This window comes from Strigops habroptila, chromosome 5 (genome assembly GCF_004027225.2).
Source record: "Strigops habroptila isolate Jane chromosome 5, bStrHab1.2.pri, whole genome shotgun sequence".
In the NCBI taxonomy this organism is placed as follows: Eukaryota; Metazoa; Chordata; class Aves; order Psittaciformes; family Psittacidae; genus Strigops; species Strigops habroptila.
The window spans coordinates 66,863,492-66,882,888 of record NC_044281.2 but is presented as its reverse complement, the minus strand read 5'-3'; the positions used below and the strand labels follow the sequence as shown (position 1 = coordinate 66,882,888).

General features: G+C 39.8%; 1 protein-coding gene across 1 annotated transcript in view; it reads left to right on the top strand.

Moving 5' to 3' along the window:
• Window positions 1-16,377: 16,377 nt before the first annotated feature.
• LOC115608698 (adhesion G protein-coupled receptor A3-like) overlaps window positions 16,378-19,397 on the top strand; it is a 284,297-nt gene continuing 281,277 nt past the window's right edge. Inside the window, exon 1 of the mRNA XM_030487919.1 lies at window positions 16,378-16,621. Coding sequence (XP_030343779.1) covers window positions 16,398-16,621 — 224 coding nt within the window. The 5' untranslated portion in view covers window positions 16,378-16,397. The remainder of the gene's footprint in view (window positions 16,622-19,397) is intronic.

The following is a 19,397-nucleotide window of genomic DNA, read 5'->3' as shown; positions in this document are numbered from 1 at the left end:
TTATTATAAACACCCCATGCATTATAAATATCTTCTTTTTTTTTTTTTTTTTTTTTTTTCCCCAGACCCATTTAGGTACTCAGAAATAATTCATTTTGGTGAGAAGGAGCAGATAAGTAAGAAGATAGGCAAAAGACAAGCTTTTCTTGATGATTTACTTCCAGACTCTTATTCCTTGTTGTAAGCGGAGTGACATGGAGCGTTTATTTTAATTCCCATTGAGGGCCCTGTAAGCACTCACTTCCATTTGCTTCTCTGTTTTTCATGGTGTAGATTTTTTTTTTTCCTCTGTTCTTCAAAAGAAATTTCTGAAAACCAGCAGAACACCAGGTTGCTTTGGGACATAAGACAGATGATAGGAATTTAACAAAGTTGATGACTGAATCATAAACGTGCTAGGGCTGTCTGGGTTTCTCTGAGCTAGTTCCTTGGTAATCCTGTGAATAAATTCTTACAAGCAGGAGCATCAGATGTCTCCAACATCTATAACCAGCCTGCAGAATTTTGAGACTTGACAGCAAAGCCTTTGCTATACTGATGACTATTGTGGGTGGTTGGTTGGTATACATCTCTTATTTGCAGGGCCATTATTTTAAAATAACATAAAAAAGAAAATAAAGTAACATTTTCTTCAAATCATGTGAGATAAGGTAAAAGTTGATAATTTTGTGCAGGCTAAAAGGGAAAAGCTTTTATTTTTTCTATGGACCCTTTCCTCCAAATGATCACAGAAAATGTGAAAGGGAGAAGTAATGCTTAATCACCACTATTCTCGCTACTGTAACTACTTCAGGAATATTCTGGAAATAGTTTTAAAGTGTATACCTCCTGTTTTATTTCATTCACTTCTAAACTGAGTTATGGATTAATTTTAAACTCTACTTTTTAAACCATTCCTAAGTGGTATGGGGAGATACACCTATGACCTTCTGCAGAAAGGTATTATTAATTCTGAACATCCCTTGGCAGACTTAAAGAAAATTCTTAGATGTGCCGAATATTTTGGTTCATGCTGGGAAACAGGCTGAAAAAAAGCAGCAGACAACCTGGTGCTGCTGCAAGGTCTGCATTTCAGTGCTGAAGCACTGAGTACGACACTGGTGCTGTGCTGCCTTTGCCAGCACAGATCCTACCTTTCAATCTTATGCTCCTTGAAGACATTTCCCTGCTCTGGAGTTTATCCCATGTCAGGCTAATAGTATATCAGCAAAATCACCCGTGTCTTCATCATTAAGGGGAAAAAGAAAAGTGGTTGTGAGGAAGGAAAGAAACAAAGAGAATATGATTTCTTCCACTTTTAGAAATGTCCAGGTGACTCTAATGTCCTATGGGAAGATGTGTAGATTCTTTCACACACACTCCCCTCTCATTCCCCCCAAAAGGAATTTGTTCAATTAATGTGCTGCATTACCATGAAATATTGAAATATTTGGCAGTAAGGATGGCATTGTGACTGAAACTGTTAGTTCCAGTTTTAATTTGGGGGACAGTGCTTTGATAAGATTTCTAGCTCTTCAGTAAGAATGCCCGTTGTGCAGGCGGAGAAATAATACATTGAAGTTGTGCCCTTTAAAAGTGGTAGACTTTTTTTTTCAGTATAAAAATAAAGTCAAGAAAATTGGCTTCAAAACACATTCCTAATGCTTAAGCCATTCCCTGGAATACACAAGTATTCAGACCAAGGGGGGGAAATGGAGAGTAGATGAAGAGATTATTTTAAAAAGTATTATTTTTTTAAGGTCGACTCTTACTGTAACACAGCTTAGCTATACAACCCTCTAAAAGTTTTATCACCTATGACAATATTTGAACTTACTCATGATCAGTTTCACAGCCAACCATTAGTTTACTTAAGTATCCAATAATTTTAAATGTCAAACAAATTTGTTCTTTATCTAGTATGCATGATAAGAAAATATTGTTTACTGACTCTGTTCAAAGCTGGTTGGATCGCTTGGCTTATTACAGAACACACTCCACTGCACAATACAGAAAGCCTGGCTAGGAGGATCAGCCCTTTAGATGAATTTATGTCCAAGTATTGATGGCAGTAACATGCCTTCAAATAACTGTTTGAAATATGAAAGGTTACACTTCCACAGAGGTCTCTAAAATTGTGTCGTGGTTGGAGCCCAGCCGGTAACTCAGAACCACACAGCCGCTCGCTCACTCCCCCCCCCCCCTTCTTCCTCCCCCCACTCCCGGAGGGATGGGGAGGAGAATGGGAAGAATGCAACTCCCACGGGTTGAGATAAGAGCAGTCCCGCAACTAAGGTATAACACAAAACCACTACTGCTACCACCAATGATAATAACGATTAGTGAAATAACAAGGGGAGAGGATACAATTGCTCACCACCCGCCGACCGATACCCAGCCCGACCCGAGCAGTGATCTGGGCCTTCCGGGTAACTCCCCCCGGTTTATATACTGGGCATGACGTGCTGTGGTATGGAATACCCCTTTGGCTAGTTTGGGTCAGGTGTCCTGTCTCTGCTTCCTCCCGGCTTCTCCTCCTCCCTGGCAAAGCATGAGACTGAGAAAGTCCTTGGTTGGAATAAACATTACTTAGCAACAACTAAAAACATCGGTGTTATCAGCGTTGTTCCCAGGCTGAAAGTTAAAAAACACAGCACTGCACCAGCTACTAAGCAGGAGAAAAATGACTGCTATAGCTGAACCCAGGACAAATTGAAAATACAAGAAAAATGTCATCTGACTGCCATGTTTCTGTATGACTTCTTCAAACTTTCTCTGCAGCTTCCAGATTAGGCCTCAGCTAAGCAAAAAAAAATTTTTGCTAGCACCTGCCTTCCTATACATGATAATTCTGATAGTTTTTTGTGTGGGTGAGGTGGGTTTTTTTGTTTATGTTGTCTGTGGTGGTGTTCTGGTTTGTGTTTTGGAGAGGGAGGGTGTTTGTGGTTTGTTGCTGGTTAGGGATTTTTGTTTATTTTTTTGCTCACACCCCTCCCCCCCCCTTTTTTTTTAAAGGGATGGGGTTTATAACATAATGAAATGTTTTCTGAAAACCATCTGTTACCACTTGCATGACTTATGCTGAAAACTAAGCAAGTGGGTGATTCTTATAATGAGCCTTAATACAGCTGTGCATCTTCAGCAAAACATAGCTAGGAGGTTTCTTTCCTGTAGTGGAAGAAAACATTGAATGCTACTACTATTTTTACTTAAAGTGGAGTACAGGATTAGATCAATTTGGCAGCCATGCTAAGGATTTTCTGTGTGTTATGGTAACAACTTAAAAAATTCAGACTGTAAAATATCATTAAAATTCGGATTAATCAGGATTAACACCCATTGGGGGGTGGGGAATGCATTATTAAGTCTCCTTGTCACCTTCACAGATTTCAGAGCTGTGTTTCACGTGGAAATAAATACCTCATGGATTCCTGTAAGTTTCAATAAATGTACTATTATTGATCAAATATAGACATCCTCTTTACAAGAAAAGCATTTAAAACAAGCTTATATTTACCAAAGCAGTACATCCTTGGGTTATTTTGGGTTTGTTTTTAATTTGCTTGTCCCCTGACCCCCTTGCTTATTTCCTCTGGCAATAGCTATTCCTAGCCTAGAAATATGCTCTGAGCACAGAGGAACTCTGTTGCTAACTATGATTACAGAAGTGTAAATATATGATAATAAACAGCCTAAAGTCCAGAAAGACTAGATGTTAAGCTTTTTTCTCATGGCCAGTAGTAATAGCAGTTTGATATAATATATACAAACTAAAGGAATATTTTTTTGGTAAATATTCTTTTTTGCTTTTCCTGTTTCCTAGTGACACAGTTGGAAGCAGGAAACTCTTTCCGAGTTTTGAGCTGCAGTAGTCCAAAGGATATCCTTGTCTCTCTCCACCTCTATAAATAAAGTAGGAGAACTTTTACCCTGCCTTTAAAAATCAGTGTGTGTAACTTCTAGGTTGTTTACAAGAAGAGTCAGAGCTATTTGATTTGTTTGCAGCTAATGAGAATTGAGGAATTATACACCCAATGCTACTTTGTGATGTTTTTGACAATTAGATCCCTCACCAACCACACACACACACACACACACAAATTCTAGCATCTAATTATTTACTTCAGTTATATAATTTACCCCCAGGAAAGTATCACAGGAAGATCAGATCTTGGTTAAAAGGGGAAACTTATTTTATAGTTGAACAATTTTTGGGCCTCTTTCTTTTCTCTTCCAGTTCATAAATTTTCCAGAAAACATCATATCTCAGTCTAACCCAATGTTCGTATTGGCAGGATGAGCTGAAATTGCTGAATTGTTCAGTAAAGTGCAGTGAAGTGCCTTTACAATAGCCTAATTTTGGGTTATGATATCAAGGGTTCTGTGAGAAATTTATTTCTAGAACATTTGCTTAATCACTCAAGCCAGTTTGCTACAAGCCTTCACCAAAGTTAGCGGAAATGTGTGGTTTCAAGGAGGAGCATAATCAGCTTGTGTGTAGCTGCCTGAATATCACATTCCCAATTCCTACAGGAAAAAGTTGGTATGGTCAGACAGGAATCACAAGAATGAGAAGAGGGTGTGAAACTTCATGATAAAACTCAAAAAGTTCAATCCACTTAGTTTATAATCTGTAGGCTAAAGGTAATTTTTCCCAACCTATAACAAGTAGGGTCCTGAAAACAGGTAACTCTCCTATTGACTAATTAGTAGTAGAACAAAGTTCCATCTCTTCAGTTAGAAGCTAAGCAAATTCTCATACAAACAAGATGCAGATTATGTAGAAATGGCAGAAATTAACTTTTATGCCTATTTTAGTAATGACCTTGTAGCTTTTGCATTACCAGAAATCCATCAGTCAATGTTGGATATATTTTTTCTGAATTATTTATATTTTATTTCTATTAAAGACACAATCCAGGAAATTCCTGAATTTGTCCCAAGAGCTTCTCTTACGCAGGAGATCAGGCTGTTGGAGCATCAGTGGAACCCCTCATTACTAATTAGTGTTCTGGTACTTTCGCAAGGTTTAGTGTGTGAAAACCTGGCTATGTGAGTTCAGCGGAAATGCTGTCACTAATCTCAATTATACCATAACTTTAAAATATTTTATTTGCCTGGGGGATCTAAATATCCAGTAGTAATTCTGGATTATGAATTGGGATTATGAATTATTACTTTTTAAATGATGGTATAGTCAGGAGATGAAAGTTTCCTCTGCAAACAGGGGAGCAGGAGGCTGCATTCAGCCATGCTGCTGGCCACGGTTCACGAGCTGTACGTGATCCAGAACATCCATTCAGTGTGTTTGAGACAGGAAGTGTGGATGGCAGCATCAGCAGATGGAGATGCCTGATTTTTACAGTTTCTCTGGAAATTCAAGGCTTGTCTGCTACCTCAACATAGCAGCAGTTTCCAAGCACAATGGTGCTGAGGACATCATGGGATGGAAATTTCTGCAGCCAAATTTTCCATCACTCTTCCTGTTGAGGAGTGACTGTACCTTTCCAGTCAGCATATCTAAGCTGAGCCCATCAGCACTGCATAACTGCTGTCCCTGGTGGGAACAGGCTCACGCTGGTACTCTGGTGTTGTACCACATGCTGTATGGCCACCTGCTGAGATAAGATGGAGGAACAAATCTCTGAATCATGGATCACTAATTTAGGCCATGGACTTTGACTTTCCTACCTGCAGGGAAGGTTGATTTCACTCACTTTTGTTGTCAAGATTGAGCTAAAGACAATTAGAGAAGGAGAGATGAGAAATTCCTCTTGCAGGCTCTTGTACAAAGGGATCTAAGAGAGAGAGCATAAAAGGAGCAAGGAAATAAATTAATATATTCATAAGGAATTTATGTTCACATACAGACCAGTAATCATCTAAACAAAACAAAACCATGCAAAGAAATAACATGTAATCACTTTCTTTAACTGTTCCCTCCCTGTTTTCTACCTCCTTCTCAGACATGCAGGAGGAGTGTAAAAACTTCTACCCACCTCTTCTTTGAACACCCCTACTGCCCCAGGCAGACACATACACTCATTCTGAATTTTTCCCAAGGGCTAAGAATATTTTTACCCCTTCTTTGTCTGGGAAGAAAGGCAGTAATCTTTCCAAAGATGCATGTTAGTAGCCTTTTTCCATCGGGACTGCACTGCTTCACAATCTGCCAGGCTGTCCCTAAATATCCCAGTCAGATGTCCATTTTTTCTTCACTTGGTACTTTCACCAGGGAGATTTTACCTCACCATGCAGTTGCAAGGCAGGAGAAGGAAGCTGGGAACCCTCACAGGGATGGAGGGTGAGGGTCACCTACGTGTTTTGTTCCCCCCCTTTTTTTTTCCCTTTTCTTTCTCTCCCCCCACCCTTACCAAAGATAAGGGAGTTCTTTGGGGTTCTTTGTTTTCAGCTTCAGAGCATGTTATGTGAACCTGATCCTACACTGCTTTGCAGAAACTGCACCTGCTGAAGGGCACCACCTCTGTCTGGGGTCCCTTGTGCCAGGCAGTGTCTATTAAGGAATGGCTTTGCCTAAGGAGATTTAATTTAAAAAAGTAAAATGGAAGAATAATGGAAAAAAGGAAAACTGAGACACGTAGTATGATCTACCCCTGTTCACACTGGGAAACTGATTCAGCCTAGTGGCTTCTCTAAAACATTCTCATTATTATTGACTAAGAAATAAAGTAGAAGCTTGCTTCAGAAAAGGTGCTATGCCAGGTATCAAAAAGATCTGGTTCTTACTGCTTCTGGTAGGTACACCAAGAATTGAAAATAATATTGCAGGAGATTTAGGAGCACCTTTTAATTAATGTATTTCTATCCTCTTCACCTAAACGCTAAGATGTCTAAGCTCTGCAATGCTATCAGAGTGGCAAACTTCATGTAGTAAAATCCATGGCGCCAAGGAGGCATCCCAGTTCCCTGAACGTGGCTTTGTAGCCCAAAATCAAACGGAAAAGACTAATCTGAGTGATGTACCATAAAAGCCAGCTGATCAAAAAGACTGAAAAAAGCTGTGTGTTAACTTTTCCCTGGTATTTTGCACCCATTTTGCCTAGATCTGGAATCAGGTTCTTAAACCATGCAAAAAACCCCCAACCAACCAAAAAAACCCAAAACAGCGTCTGTTTCCAAAGACAAAACCACAAATTATAAATAGAAGGTGTAAAGTGGCATAGCACAGTTGTGACATTTTCATCATTTATTCTAGTTGTTAAAGCAACTCATTTTGGACGCAGAATGCTTTTTCTCTGCCTGAAGAAACAAAAACTCACCTTGCACTGAACAGTTTGGCTATTTGGTTATATGGGAAATGAAGATGGCCTCTCGTGTTGGGAGTTTGCTGGGAAGAAAGAGTTAGGTTTGGCTGGGCTAAAGGCAGGAGAGCAATTCAGTGTTCATTTCTGCCCCCGCAGCTGAAGATAGAGCCTGGGAATGGTGAGACCTATATTAAAGGGGGCTGGGAGATGGTAGTTTGCTTTGTTTCCAGACTGTTGAATATAAAACTATTCTGATAATATGTATACAACTTCCTTCTAGTCCTCTTCCTTCTTGCAGCAGAAGAAGCTGTATCCCAAGCAAAAACAATGTTTCATCCTGTTGGACTTGGGTGGAAAGGGGAGGGGAGGATAAAACATGAAAACAATTAAAAATGTTTATTTTTAATAGTGTCTGGCAGTAGTCAGAGATTTTAAAACTATAGATAAACAAAGGTCATAGTCAACGATGAGAAACATATGCCATACACATGGTTTTGGAAATGTAGATAAAGAAAACAGATAATGAATAGTATTATGTAGATGGCTCTTTACAGGAGACTCATCAAAACCACCATTACAATGTTCAATAGTATCAGAAAGCAGCTGTGCCCCTTGGCCTGCTGAGGAATGTAAAGTTGAGGTGCCTGTGTTCTGTTCCTTGCATTACCACTGTCCTGCTGGATTTCATCTCCTCTTTCCCTTTCTTTCGTTTTGGGGACTGGACTTGCCGTGCCGGGAGAAGGCACGTGTACAGCACAGTGAGCCCAGATCTTTGCACCAGCCTGTAGCGGCTTCTGTAACAAGTGCAGGATTTAAAAATCTACTTGTAAGTGGAAAGTGAGAAGCTATGTTCAGTGACTAACAAACGCCAAAGCTCTGGCAAAGAGGACAAAAGCGAAATTGGTGGTGTTTGAAAGAAGATGAGGGCAACTTAAGGATCAACCCAGACAAGGAAGCTGATACAAACCACGGTGCGTGGTCTGCAGTCCCACTCTGTCACTGGGGATGGGTGCAGGAATACGGCTCCAATTATCTGAGCTATTTATGTGCATTTGCTTTTGGCAATCCAGCTTTGGAATGCTGTTTGTAAAAGGTTTCATACTTTTCTATTAAGCTTCTTAAAGGGCTTTTATGCATTCACAAAAATCCATATCCATTTGGTAAGGAATGTTTCCTGACTCAATGAACACCGTATGCATACCAATTGCTGCCATTCTGGAGTGTGATTCAGTATTCCAAATGTGCTTGCATATTAAGAGAGGAGGTTAGGAAACAGTGGGAAAACGGTACATTTTACAAGAAAACAATAATAGCTTTTTAGTAATTCTCAGGAGCTAGAAGTCTTCATTTAAAAAGCAGCCCTCATCAGCTTGTTTTGTGGTAGGTTTAGTGTCCGATACTGGTCAATACCTGTGTGACACAAAGCTTTACGAACGAGAAACAAATAATTTCAGTGACCTTTGCAGTTATTTTATTTTCCTGAATATTAGTATAGTATATTTCTGGATTTTTAATCACAGATGTTTAAACTGGTTCTAATATTCTTTATCACACCAGTTTAGAGAGCTTTAGGAGTATTTTTTTTTTTTAATTTTTTTACAGTAGGCTTTTTGGATATCAGCATTTCTGAGTTTTAAGGCAACAGCTACGTTCTCAGCATCTAGTCTTGATACTATAGGATTCTGATGTAGGTGGGACCCTTTAAAAGTGATAATGTTTTTGTGAATCATCTGTGCTATGCTTAACAGCAATTAAGATTTGCAAATACATATGCTTTTTATTTTCCATGTCTGTAATACTACTACTTTTAGGTGTTTGTTGTTTTGTGGTTGGTTTTTTTTTTTTTTTGGTGGTTTTTTTTTTTTTTTTTTTTTGTTGATATTTGCTGCTGTTGATGTATCCAGTATGGTAGTTATATAGTACTTTGATTTCTTATAACACCAAAGGTTTTCCTTTCTAAAAGTACCAAGGCAAATGATATAAAATGGCATAATACTTCTTAAAAAGTATGATAGAGACTAAAATATTACGAATTATTCTTGGTGTTTTTGCATGAGGAGGCCAAGGCAACACTCCAGTTCTCCAAGACTGTATAGAAAGTATAAAACAAACAAGAAATACTGACAAATCCGAAGGACATTGGAAATACAGGGAAGAAGATAGAAGAGGTCAGTTTATAAACCATCTTTAGTTGAGGAAGACTTGAACTCTCCAAAGGAACTTGAAAGAACTAATATGTAATTGTGACTGACACAATTTCAAGTGGTGTGAAGTAGGAAATGAAAAGAAAATTGGAATATGCAGACAGAAAATAATAGATGAGTTTTCTGCTTGCAAGGCAACAGGGACAGAAATTTGTTTTGACAGAAGGAATTTAGAGAAAGATGTAAATGTATCAGAATTTAGTTAGAGTGAGCTATTACTGATATTAGCAGAAATGTTGCACAGCTGTTAGTGGTAATTGGATTTGTTGGCTTTACATGTTAGTACTTCTATCAATGGACATTCTAACTTGGCCACAAAATAGGAATCTACTTAAATCCAACAAAATTAGTTCAAGCCATGGTATAGTTTATTTTTTAAAAACTCTGTTAAAGTATAAATAAAAGTTCTCATTTAGTCTTCGTAATTCATTTTCCCTGTGTTTTCAATTGGCCATTTAAAAATGAGTAAGTTATTAGAACCACTAGCTATGCATGAAATCTTCTCTATCATACTACTGTTTGCATTCAGATAGATTTCCACATAACTGAGTGACAAGGACAAAATGTAACAGGCAATGCAACATTTGTCTATCTTAAGCATCTCTTATATAATGAGATTCTTTCTTTAATCCCTGTCTTCACATTATAAATCATTATTTTACTTTTTCTATTGCAAGTGACTAGAACAGCAAGCAGTGAAATACAGGTTAGGTTAATATGTCATATTAATTCATTGGATGCACAATAGCAAGTAACCCAGAAATTTGTTGAATATCCTTGCCATTAAGTTAAGAAGGAAAATAATAGAGTAATAACCACTTTTATTTTGCACCATTCATACATTTTCACAAGATGTTACAGTCATACAAAAAAGACATGGATAAACTGGCTCTAACTCGTTGGAGTGTCAGCGAGACTGCTGTGGCGCTAGAGCACCTGACATGCAAAGGAGAGAGCAGGATTTTATTTTGCCTGGAGAAGAGGGGGCAAAAAGAGGATCTTCATGCTGTCTTCAATTATCTAATGGGTAGTTGAAGAGTACATGGCAGCTAGACTTTTTTCCCAGAGGTACACAGCAAAAGAAAAAGAGAGAATAGATACAATCTGCAGGGGAACTTATATTAAGAGCTAAGGACAGAAAATTCTTCATAGCAAGAATAATCAAACACTGGAGCGGGGCCCAGAGACTCTGAAATCCTCACCTGTGTAGTGGTTCAAAATGTCACTGGTCAAGCCCTGAGCAACCAAATGTACTTTTGAAGCTGACACTATTTTATCTGGGACCTTAGATCAGGTGATATTCTGGCATTCCATTCTGGTATTCTCTGACTGTGCTTCAGACCCAAACTCCATTAACAATTACTATAAAGTATATTTAAAGTCCATTAATGAAGTTGCACAAATAGGTATTGCTTTTGCTATTTATGTCTATGACCTTTGTCATCTTTCTGACCTTATAATATCCACCCAATTACCATTTTATATTTTTTCTGAGATGAACTGACTACCTAACCTGTCACCTCTAGAAGTACAAAGGAGGGTATTCAGAGGTCTTCACAATTCAGGAAGATGTGGAAAAGGCTCATTTGACCTTCTTTATGCAGGGAGATGACATGGAGAAAAAGCATTTTTGGATGACAGAAAAATAAAAACTTGGAATAGATCTTTCTCCAAAAATATTTGGTCTTCAGCGTGCTAGGTTTCTTCTGCGGTTTTCTCCCCCTCTTCTCTGGTACAAGGCGTGCTGGTAAGTCAGTGAGAATTTTCACGTGTCTTAGGAATGAACAATACTGAGAAGCACTGGCATCTGTACATCAACATCCAAAAATATATTCTCCCAGTGCATCTCAAAACCACGTGTGAGAGCAAGAGGGTGGCTCTCATAAAAGCTCCGCATTCCTGCAGGAATAGTTACCCTGGCCTGTGGGACAGAAGGCAGCTGCCGTCCTCTCTGTACTTTCTGTTCTGCCTTCTGCAGGACAGCATTTCAATTTTCAGTGCAGTTTTGCAGTATGAACCTTGCCCTGTGTGAGACCTCAGAAGGTACAAAGCTAAAAAAAGCTGCTTCTCCTTTGGCTGACCATGCAGAAGTGTTATTCTTCTGCTACTATGCAAGTAAATAAAACAGCATGAAGGGACAAAGGCTAGAACATTAAAAAGTATACGACATTAATAGCATTTCTGAACAATTTCAATCTGTTCTCTGAGGCAGCTGAGGGACTTGGTAATAGTTGGAGTGGCATTTGGCGGTCATCAGAAATTTACACTGACATACACTCCCATGTAGGTATGATTTTTTGGGGGGAGAGGAGTTTATATTATTTGGCAATAACTTTGAAGTATTCATTATAAAAACCAAAACAAAACAACTTGGCTCAGCATTGAGAAACAGCTAATACTCTAGGTTTTTCCTCAAATATTATTTATTTCACTGTTGATAGTTCTGTGATAATTATTCCACTTCCCACTGATCACTGCTTACTATTTATGCATCACTCCAGAGCTACATTCTTGGTTTCTAACAGAACTTTGCATTGGCCTCTGCTCTGCTACAGAATAAATAAAGCCACAGGCTTTTTGTAAAAAGTCTCTAACTTCAAGAACCTCCTTATTTCAATGAAAAGTTCAATGCAACTTTTTAGAAACCTCTCTGCAGGTTTCTAAAGGACAGAAGTGTTCAAAACCGTATTGATTTCAGATACAGTACTATAGTTTTAACTATGAATATGATGCAAAATTCCAGTAGAGAGAAAACAATGCGATGACATTTGAGGGTTTCTTACATAACAATTTCTTAGCATAAAACCAGAGGTGTTTCTGATTGTGCTGATGCAGAACAGCAGAAATGGAAATCCTGTTTTGTCAGTTCTTTGTAACACAGCATTGTTGCCCCTGGTACATGATTCCCTGCTCTGATTACTCCAGTTCTGAATGACTCACTTTCCGCATTTCCTTAAAAGATTACTCAGTCTGTTAAATAGGTTCAGGATCATTTTGCCGAGAGCCTGTTTCCACAGTTTTATTCCATTAATTCTAGTGATTGGCAACAACTCTGAACAACTTTGTTTTTATTGTTTCATTATCTTTGTTTTGCTATTGTCGGTGCCCTATACGAACTCTTTATGGACCAGGACTATCCCACCTCTAATGCTGACGTATTAGTTCATTATGTGTGAAGCTAAAACTTCTTGGGTCTTTTCTACATAAATGTTGTACTGTGTATTTTCATCTATTCTGCTTTTTTCCTCTATCACCTTTCAAATAACGTCTTTTCACAGAATTCCAAGTGTTTCAGGGATACCTGCCCTGGATTGATTTTTTTTCCCAGCTACTTTACCTATCCTTTTTCTAGGCCAAAACTCTTCTTGTTTTTTAACAATTTCATTGCCAAGGCTTACAGACACGTAACATGGTGCTATGTTAATGTGACAAGTAGCATGCGATACAGTCATGATGTGATAATAGAGCCGGGATACCAAGCTCTGGAGGAAATGAGGTGAATGATTCATTGTTTCATTACTGTCAATAAAGGGTCAATGTTCAAGGAATTGGTGGAGTGCTGATAGAGTGCCAACTTCTGGATAAGAAATGAAACAAAAGCCTGACCAAAACCTGTTTGTGGTTATTAAAGTTTCCATGGCTCTGTTCCAATACTAACATACAATTTTGAAATCTTGACAATATTCAAATTGACTTATTTACATTCTGCCCCCCCATATTTCCTATTATTGTATAACACATTCTTGTTACTTAATTGCTGTGTAAGGTCCTGTGATGCTAAGTAGGCACTGCTGCTGTTTTGTGCTTGGGAACATGATCTAAATGTAATGTTATGTCGTGTCATGTTAATGAATTACCTGTATCTCTAACCTCTGATTCTTTTTAACATCTTTAATATTCATTCAGGCTAATACCATTTTAGGGTTATCTTCCTATATTGATTTACATTCATTTTTAACACTTGCACACTCAGCCGCAGGATAAAATTTCCCTCTCGGGTACTATTGTAACATCATGGTATATGCATACATGGACGGACCTACTAAAAATCTTTAAGACTTTTGATACACAGAAATAAAAGTACAAGGAGAATAGTCACATACTGTCATTTTCTTACTTCTCTGATCTGGGAAAATTTAACCTTTGCTTCTATGATTTAATCAAATAACCAAAGCAAGTTTTTAACTGTAAATAAATTATTAAAATTAGAAAATATTTCATGTTTCACGTTGATCTCTGGTCTTGCTTCCATCTGCCAGGAAGTTCATCTGAGCAGGACTTGGCATTCTAGGATGCCTTAAGTGTTTCTTAAGTTCTCCTGGTTGGCTCCGCAGAGAAAAGGAGACCCCCACACATCACAATCTGGTTGTTGACCAAACCAAGAGAGAAAACTGTAAGAAATATCCGAAAGTGTGTTTGCAATAACCTTGGGCTAGATTTAAAAAGATTTAAGAGAAATTGAAGGGTACAAGGTCAACTATAAACTAAAAAAATCCTCTCTCAGTTCTATTTAACAGCACAGATGCTTAAATTCTCCAAGTATCTTTGACTTCAATATACGGTGTAAACTCATAATTCTCTTTTTGCATACACTAAAACCGAGATAAGGAGCTCATGCCCTATCATATGCTATCTGCTGTGTAAGCATCCAAATGCACCCAAGCTATAGGCACACAGTTTGGCTAAAACTGGCAGGTCTGGAACCCAAGGATAGTGCAATGTTGGCTGCTTTTCAGTTTGCAGCTTCCATTTTACAAAGGAATCTGGGATTATACCACCTTCCCAAGACACAGGAAAATCAGCTGTTTGTATATCATGAGTGGGGTTGAAGCTGCATCTTCCAAAGTCTGGGAAAATGGTTACCTACTCCCTGAACTAAACGTTCTGCTGTGCTGGCTGGTGACAACTGAAGCAATACTCTGAGCTCTTTAGGTGCTCAGGTCGTTCTTTCAATTAGATGTTTAGACTGTGAGATCTCAGGGTTGGAACCATCATTTGTGCTTTTCATTTCTTGTATAAATTTTATTTCCTTCCTATTTGAAGTTGAAAGTGAGAGGGGGAAGGTGACGAAGATCTGTTACTTGTATTAACATGAGGTAAGAAAAGAAAAAAATTATCAGATACATTGGGAAGTGGAGAGGAAACTCCCCTTATATTTTACCTCTAATGTTTTCTACCTTTACTGTAAGATTTGATAGATGGCTTCAATGTGGCTATAAACCTTCTTGGTCTTTAATAAAATGATATTTTTAAAAAACTTTCAGGATCAGTGAGTTTGAAAAAAATGCTAAAATTCTGTGTTTAGGGCTGAGTTCAACTGAAAAATTCCATTCCTTCTCAACAAGGTTAACACAATGAAATCTATGCTATGTCCCAATAAACATGTATTCTCCACTTGTGATTTAAAAAATGGTATGATTGAGACAGAATTTTTCAAAGCTAAATAAACATTTGCATAGGGTTTCTTTATGATAAAGACCAACGTGCAGCCATTACAGTGTTGAGTGGTCTCCTGTAACACAGTCCATTTTGCTCTCTGCCAGTAAGCCTTACACAGCTTTGCTTTTAAAAAGAAATGAACAGAGGTTGTAATATTTATAATTCTTTAAATCAACAACTGTTCGGAAAAAGATTGTTTCTGAGAAAGTTCCTATTAGCCTGGAGTCTCACAAGGGCACTAACCCTTCTATCACTTATTAATAAACTTAGTGCCTAAAGGGTCCAATTCAATATTAGAACACAGTGATAACAGGCATCGTAAATGTGCAAGACAAATCTTCCCTAAGGGACTATAATGCAATATTGTTTAAAACAACCCTAGTAATTTCTTAAAATAGCTTTACAGCCATGGCAGACTATTAGTAACTTTGGCCTAGATCCTGCAATGAAAATGTGCAGCGTGTCTCCACTGAGTAAGAGAAGGCAAGGAACATGCTCTCTCTGCCCATTAAAAATGGAAGTTCCTGTTACAAACTGGATTTTTGCTCACTTTCAGTAAAGTGCCCCACAGGGTAGCTTACAGTTGGTACTGAAAATCTACCATGAGAGTTACTAATCACAAAATACTACTGAGAATGTTCCAAAGCCAGAGTGGTGAAGTGAACAAATGCAAGCAGAAAAGAAAGAAATCTGCCTGTTGACCTGGATGATGAAACAGCCTTCAACTACTGATCAAACCATTGATTTAGGTCATGTCCACAACACTATCTGATGTGTCTGAAGGAAGCTAATTGCATGGACCCTCCCGGGCGCCAGTGGCAGCTTCGTGCGGAGCTGGCTGGACAACAGTCCTGTCTCTTGGTCTACGCTGACCTTTGCCCATAGCCTGAAAACCCTTTCCCACCACCATAGGTATGAACAGCACTTAGCACGCGCATTTCTCGAGAGCGCTAGGAAAGATGGCTATTTCCAAAACTAGATTCCCCCATATTTTTTCCAGCTCGTGATTTTCCAGCCTGTGCCCAGGTTGGTCGCGCCCGCTGCAGCTCGTCCTTGGCGCACCGGTCTATTTTCCCCGCGTTACCGGACAACCAACGCGGGCTCAAAGAACCGTAGTTCAACGCAGGTAGCACCCGCGCAGGGAACTCCCCGGGGCTGCCGGTGGGGCGCAAGGGCGGCCCCGGCTCCTGGGAAGGGGCGCACCCGGTGAGCGGCTGGCGGAGGGGGCCGGGGCGCGCTGCGGTGTCCGCTCAGCGCCACCGCTGCACGGGCTGCCGCAGGAAAGGAGCGGCGGCTCCTCGGAGAAGGAGGAGGAAGAGGAGGAGGAAGGGGGAGTCCCTCGGAGCTGAGCCGGCCGCAGCGAGAGGCGCGGCGGGGCGGGGTTGGGGTGGGCGCAGGAGGCGTGGAGCGGAGCGCGGCGCCCGCGGAGGGGCGCGGAGCGGCTCGGCGCGTGCCATGCGTGGCGCGGAGCGGTGGTGGTGGCAGCTGGCGGGTCGCTGGCTGGCTCAGCATGCGTGGGCTGTGCCGCCGCCTCTTTTGCCTGGTGGCCGCCGTGCTGGGGCTGTGCGGGGCCAGCAGGAACTGCCCCGACCTCATCGTGGACCGCTGCCTTTGCGCTGCCGAGCGCGCCAAGGGGCCCGGCCGCCCGGCCCTCCGCATTAAAGTGGTCTGCAGCGGCGGAGACTTGGTGGAAACTTTGCAGCCCGCCGTGCTGCCCAACCGCACCGTGTCCCTGTGAGTACGGCCCGCGGGGCAGTGCGCACCTGGCCCCGGGACCTCCTCGCGGGAGCAGATGGTGCGGGGCGCCCAGGGGAGAGGGCTGCGGGGAGGGACGGGGACCCCACGGCGCGGCTGCAGGAGCAGGCAGAAGCGCTCCACGCAGATTCTAACACTGGCCCGGCTTTGAAAAAGTGAGAGTCGGGTGGGTTGTTTGTGTTTTTTGTTTTTTTTTTCTTCTCAGTTTGGAAACTTGCTGGCGTTTTGGTCGAGCAGGGGAAGCTGGGCTTACCCCGATGTAAATTGCATGCTGCTGTGTGTGGTGGTTTGGAAAATGTCAGTGCTAGCACAGCTGATGGAGCTCGCTGGTGCACCTTTCTACTTGGCGACTGGATGGGCTCAAACTATCTTGGCAATAAATGTATGGTATCGATAATGGTAAACTGCCTTCTGGAGTGCTGCCTGATTCTGGTTTCCCCCATCTCTGTTGTCTCCTCTAAATAAAGTTTGGAATTTGATGTCTTTTTTTTTTTTATCAAGAGTTTGTGTACAAACACTTAAAATTACTAAATCGCCAATATTGTTCTGAGTCGTCTGGTAATTGAAGATGACTCACAGTTTGGTGTTTTGCCTTTTTTTTTTTTTATCTCCCCAGGAGACTTGGAAATAGGTTATGGCTAAACTTGAATAAATGCTGTGTATTGTGAGTAAAGTAGTAGAACTTCTTCCAACTGTATCATCAAGTATAGGTGAAAGTAATGGCCCTGTAATGGACCCAAGTGGTAATAGTTCTATGACATTTACCCTTTACATCATGCACACATCAACAGATCTTTTACTGTTGAATTTAGTTCTGTTGACAATTCCTGCTGTGAACATCTCCACTGTTCACTGCATTTTCTTTAAGTCAACACTTTTGGGAGACAAGTGGTAAAGATAGTAATTTATAACATCTGGGGAGCTTGTAAATGTACAGATGTGATGCGTAGGCTTTGGTTCAGTTTTAGCTATAACTGTTGAGTGACCTGATGCTGATTAGCTGTATGCCGATTATTCATTTGGGGAACTTTTGCTTGTTAGTACACAAGATAGAAAAGCTACACTTCCTCTTAAATTTTAATAGGCTGGTTTAGAATAAAATTATTACATCAACATAAGTTTTGACCTAGGTGATAAGTTCACTGCTACTTCTGTAGTTTACATAGCTGCCTATATAGTTAAGGTTTGTACTCCATGAAAAATAAAAAATGTCAACATCTTGGGCAGGCAAGAAAAATTTTTTTCCCGTTGCTTAAAGAGCTGTAGAAACTCACACTCAGCATGTCTGCAAAGGTTTTTCTTCTTAAGCATTGATTTACAGAGTCTTATTTAGACTTTTTTTCCTTAAGAAACTTTTAACGAGCTAAACACTAGTAGATGAATCCAGCTGAGGATAAGATCAACAGAAGTACGTATTCAATGTAATGAAAAGAAATTGAATTGGAAACAGAAGTGAGAAAAGATGAATGGGGAAGGTGGTGCATTTGAAGTGGTAGGTGGGAGGATTTGCTCACTTATACATATGATTTAAGTCATCAGTAGTAAACTTGATAGTATCACCCTCAATGTGTGCATTTCAGGTAATGTTTGCTTGTACTCAGAAAGATACTGTGGTTGGTTGAGATTTTTTTAGCTTATAAATAGCCATTGACCTGAGAGCTGATTAGGTGTGCTTAGTTGATATAAAACATTACAAATCATTGCTTGTTGTTGTATTTCACATGGATGAGTATAGTACCATGTATCACCTAAACTTATCCCTTCCCTCTTACAGTCTGTCTTCTCAGTTTTTTTCCTTCTCAATGAATAAATTTAAGGCTAAATCTTGAAGGTAAAAAGGAAAAAAGTTTAAAATCTGTTAGAGAGATAATATTTTTCAGTAGCTGGAACATACAGATGACAATTTGATTGAACATGTCAGAGATTGTCCAGGAGCAACTGTTTCTGATGAATTAAATTACACTTGTGAGATTTGGCCAGCTGCAGAAAATAATGATAAAAAGCTCAAACACTAGTGCTCTTACATTTGTTTTTGTAGCTGCATGGAAGACTTGGGCAAAAGAGAATATTCTAGTAGACACTGCCTGCTTCCATTCAGTTTTATGGGCCCATAGAGAGAAAGAGAGCTTTAACATATGGAACATAACCTTTTGGATTGCTTTAGCAGTTAAGAAATGTAGAGGTGATTAAAGGAATTTAGATACAGTAACACTATAATGAAACAATGTAACAAACAGTTTGTGAGGTTTTGGGCAGATTAAGTAATCTCATATATATACTTAATATATAGGGATGCTGCTTCTCTAGTGCTTTTTTCTGTTGGAAGGGAAGATCAAAGCCAAATTCTTGTAACTGTTCTGCAGAGATGACAGAGGAATTGCCTCTGCCGTATCTCTTAAGCTATTAAGAGATGAAGCTATGGATGTGTAACATTTCATTTGCATGCTGGGTAATGTTGCTTATCAGCAAATTTAAGAAGTTATGGTTTGTTAGTTTAATGTTTTGGTTTCTTTTTTCACCTAAGTGGCATGGACCTTGGCTGACTTTGGCAATTTTGGCTCTTTTGTGGCATATATCTAGTAGAAGTATTGCTACTGAAAATGTGTCTGACACAGTCACACACAGTCACTACAAACAAGTGTGAAGTCACTGAAGAAATGCTCATTCTTGACAAGTTTGGACCAATTATTTCCAGTTTATGAGGTGGGAAGTTTTCTTTGGAATCGTGTGAACACGAGCTTTTCAGTACTGTATC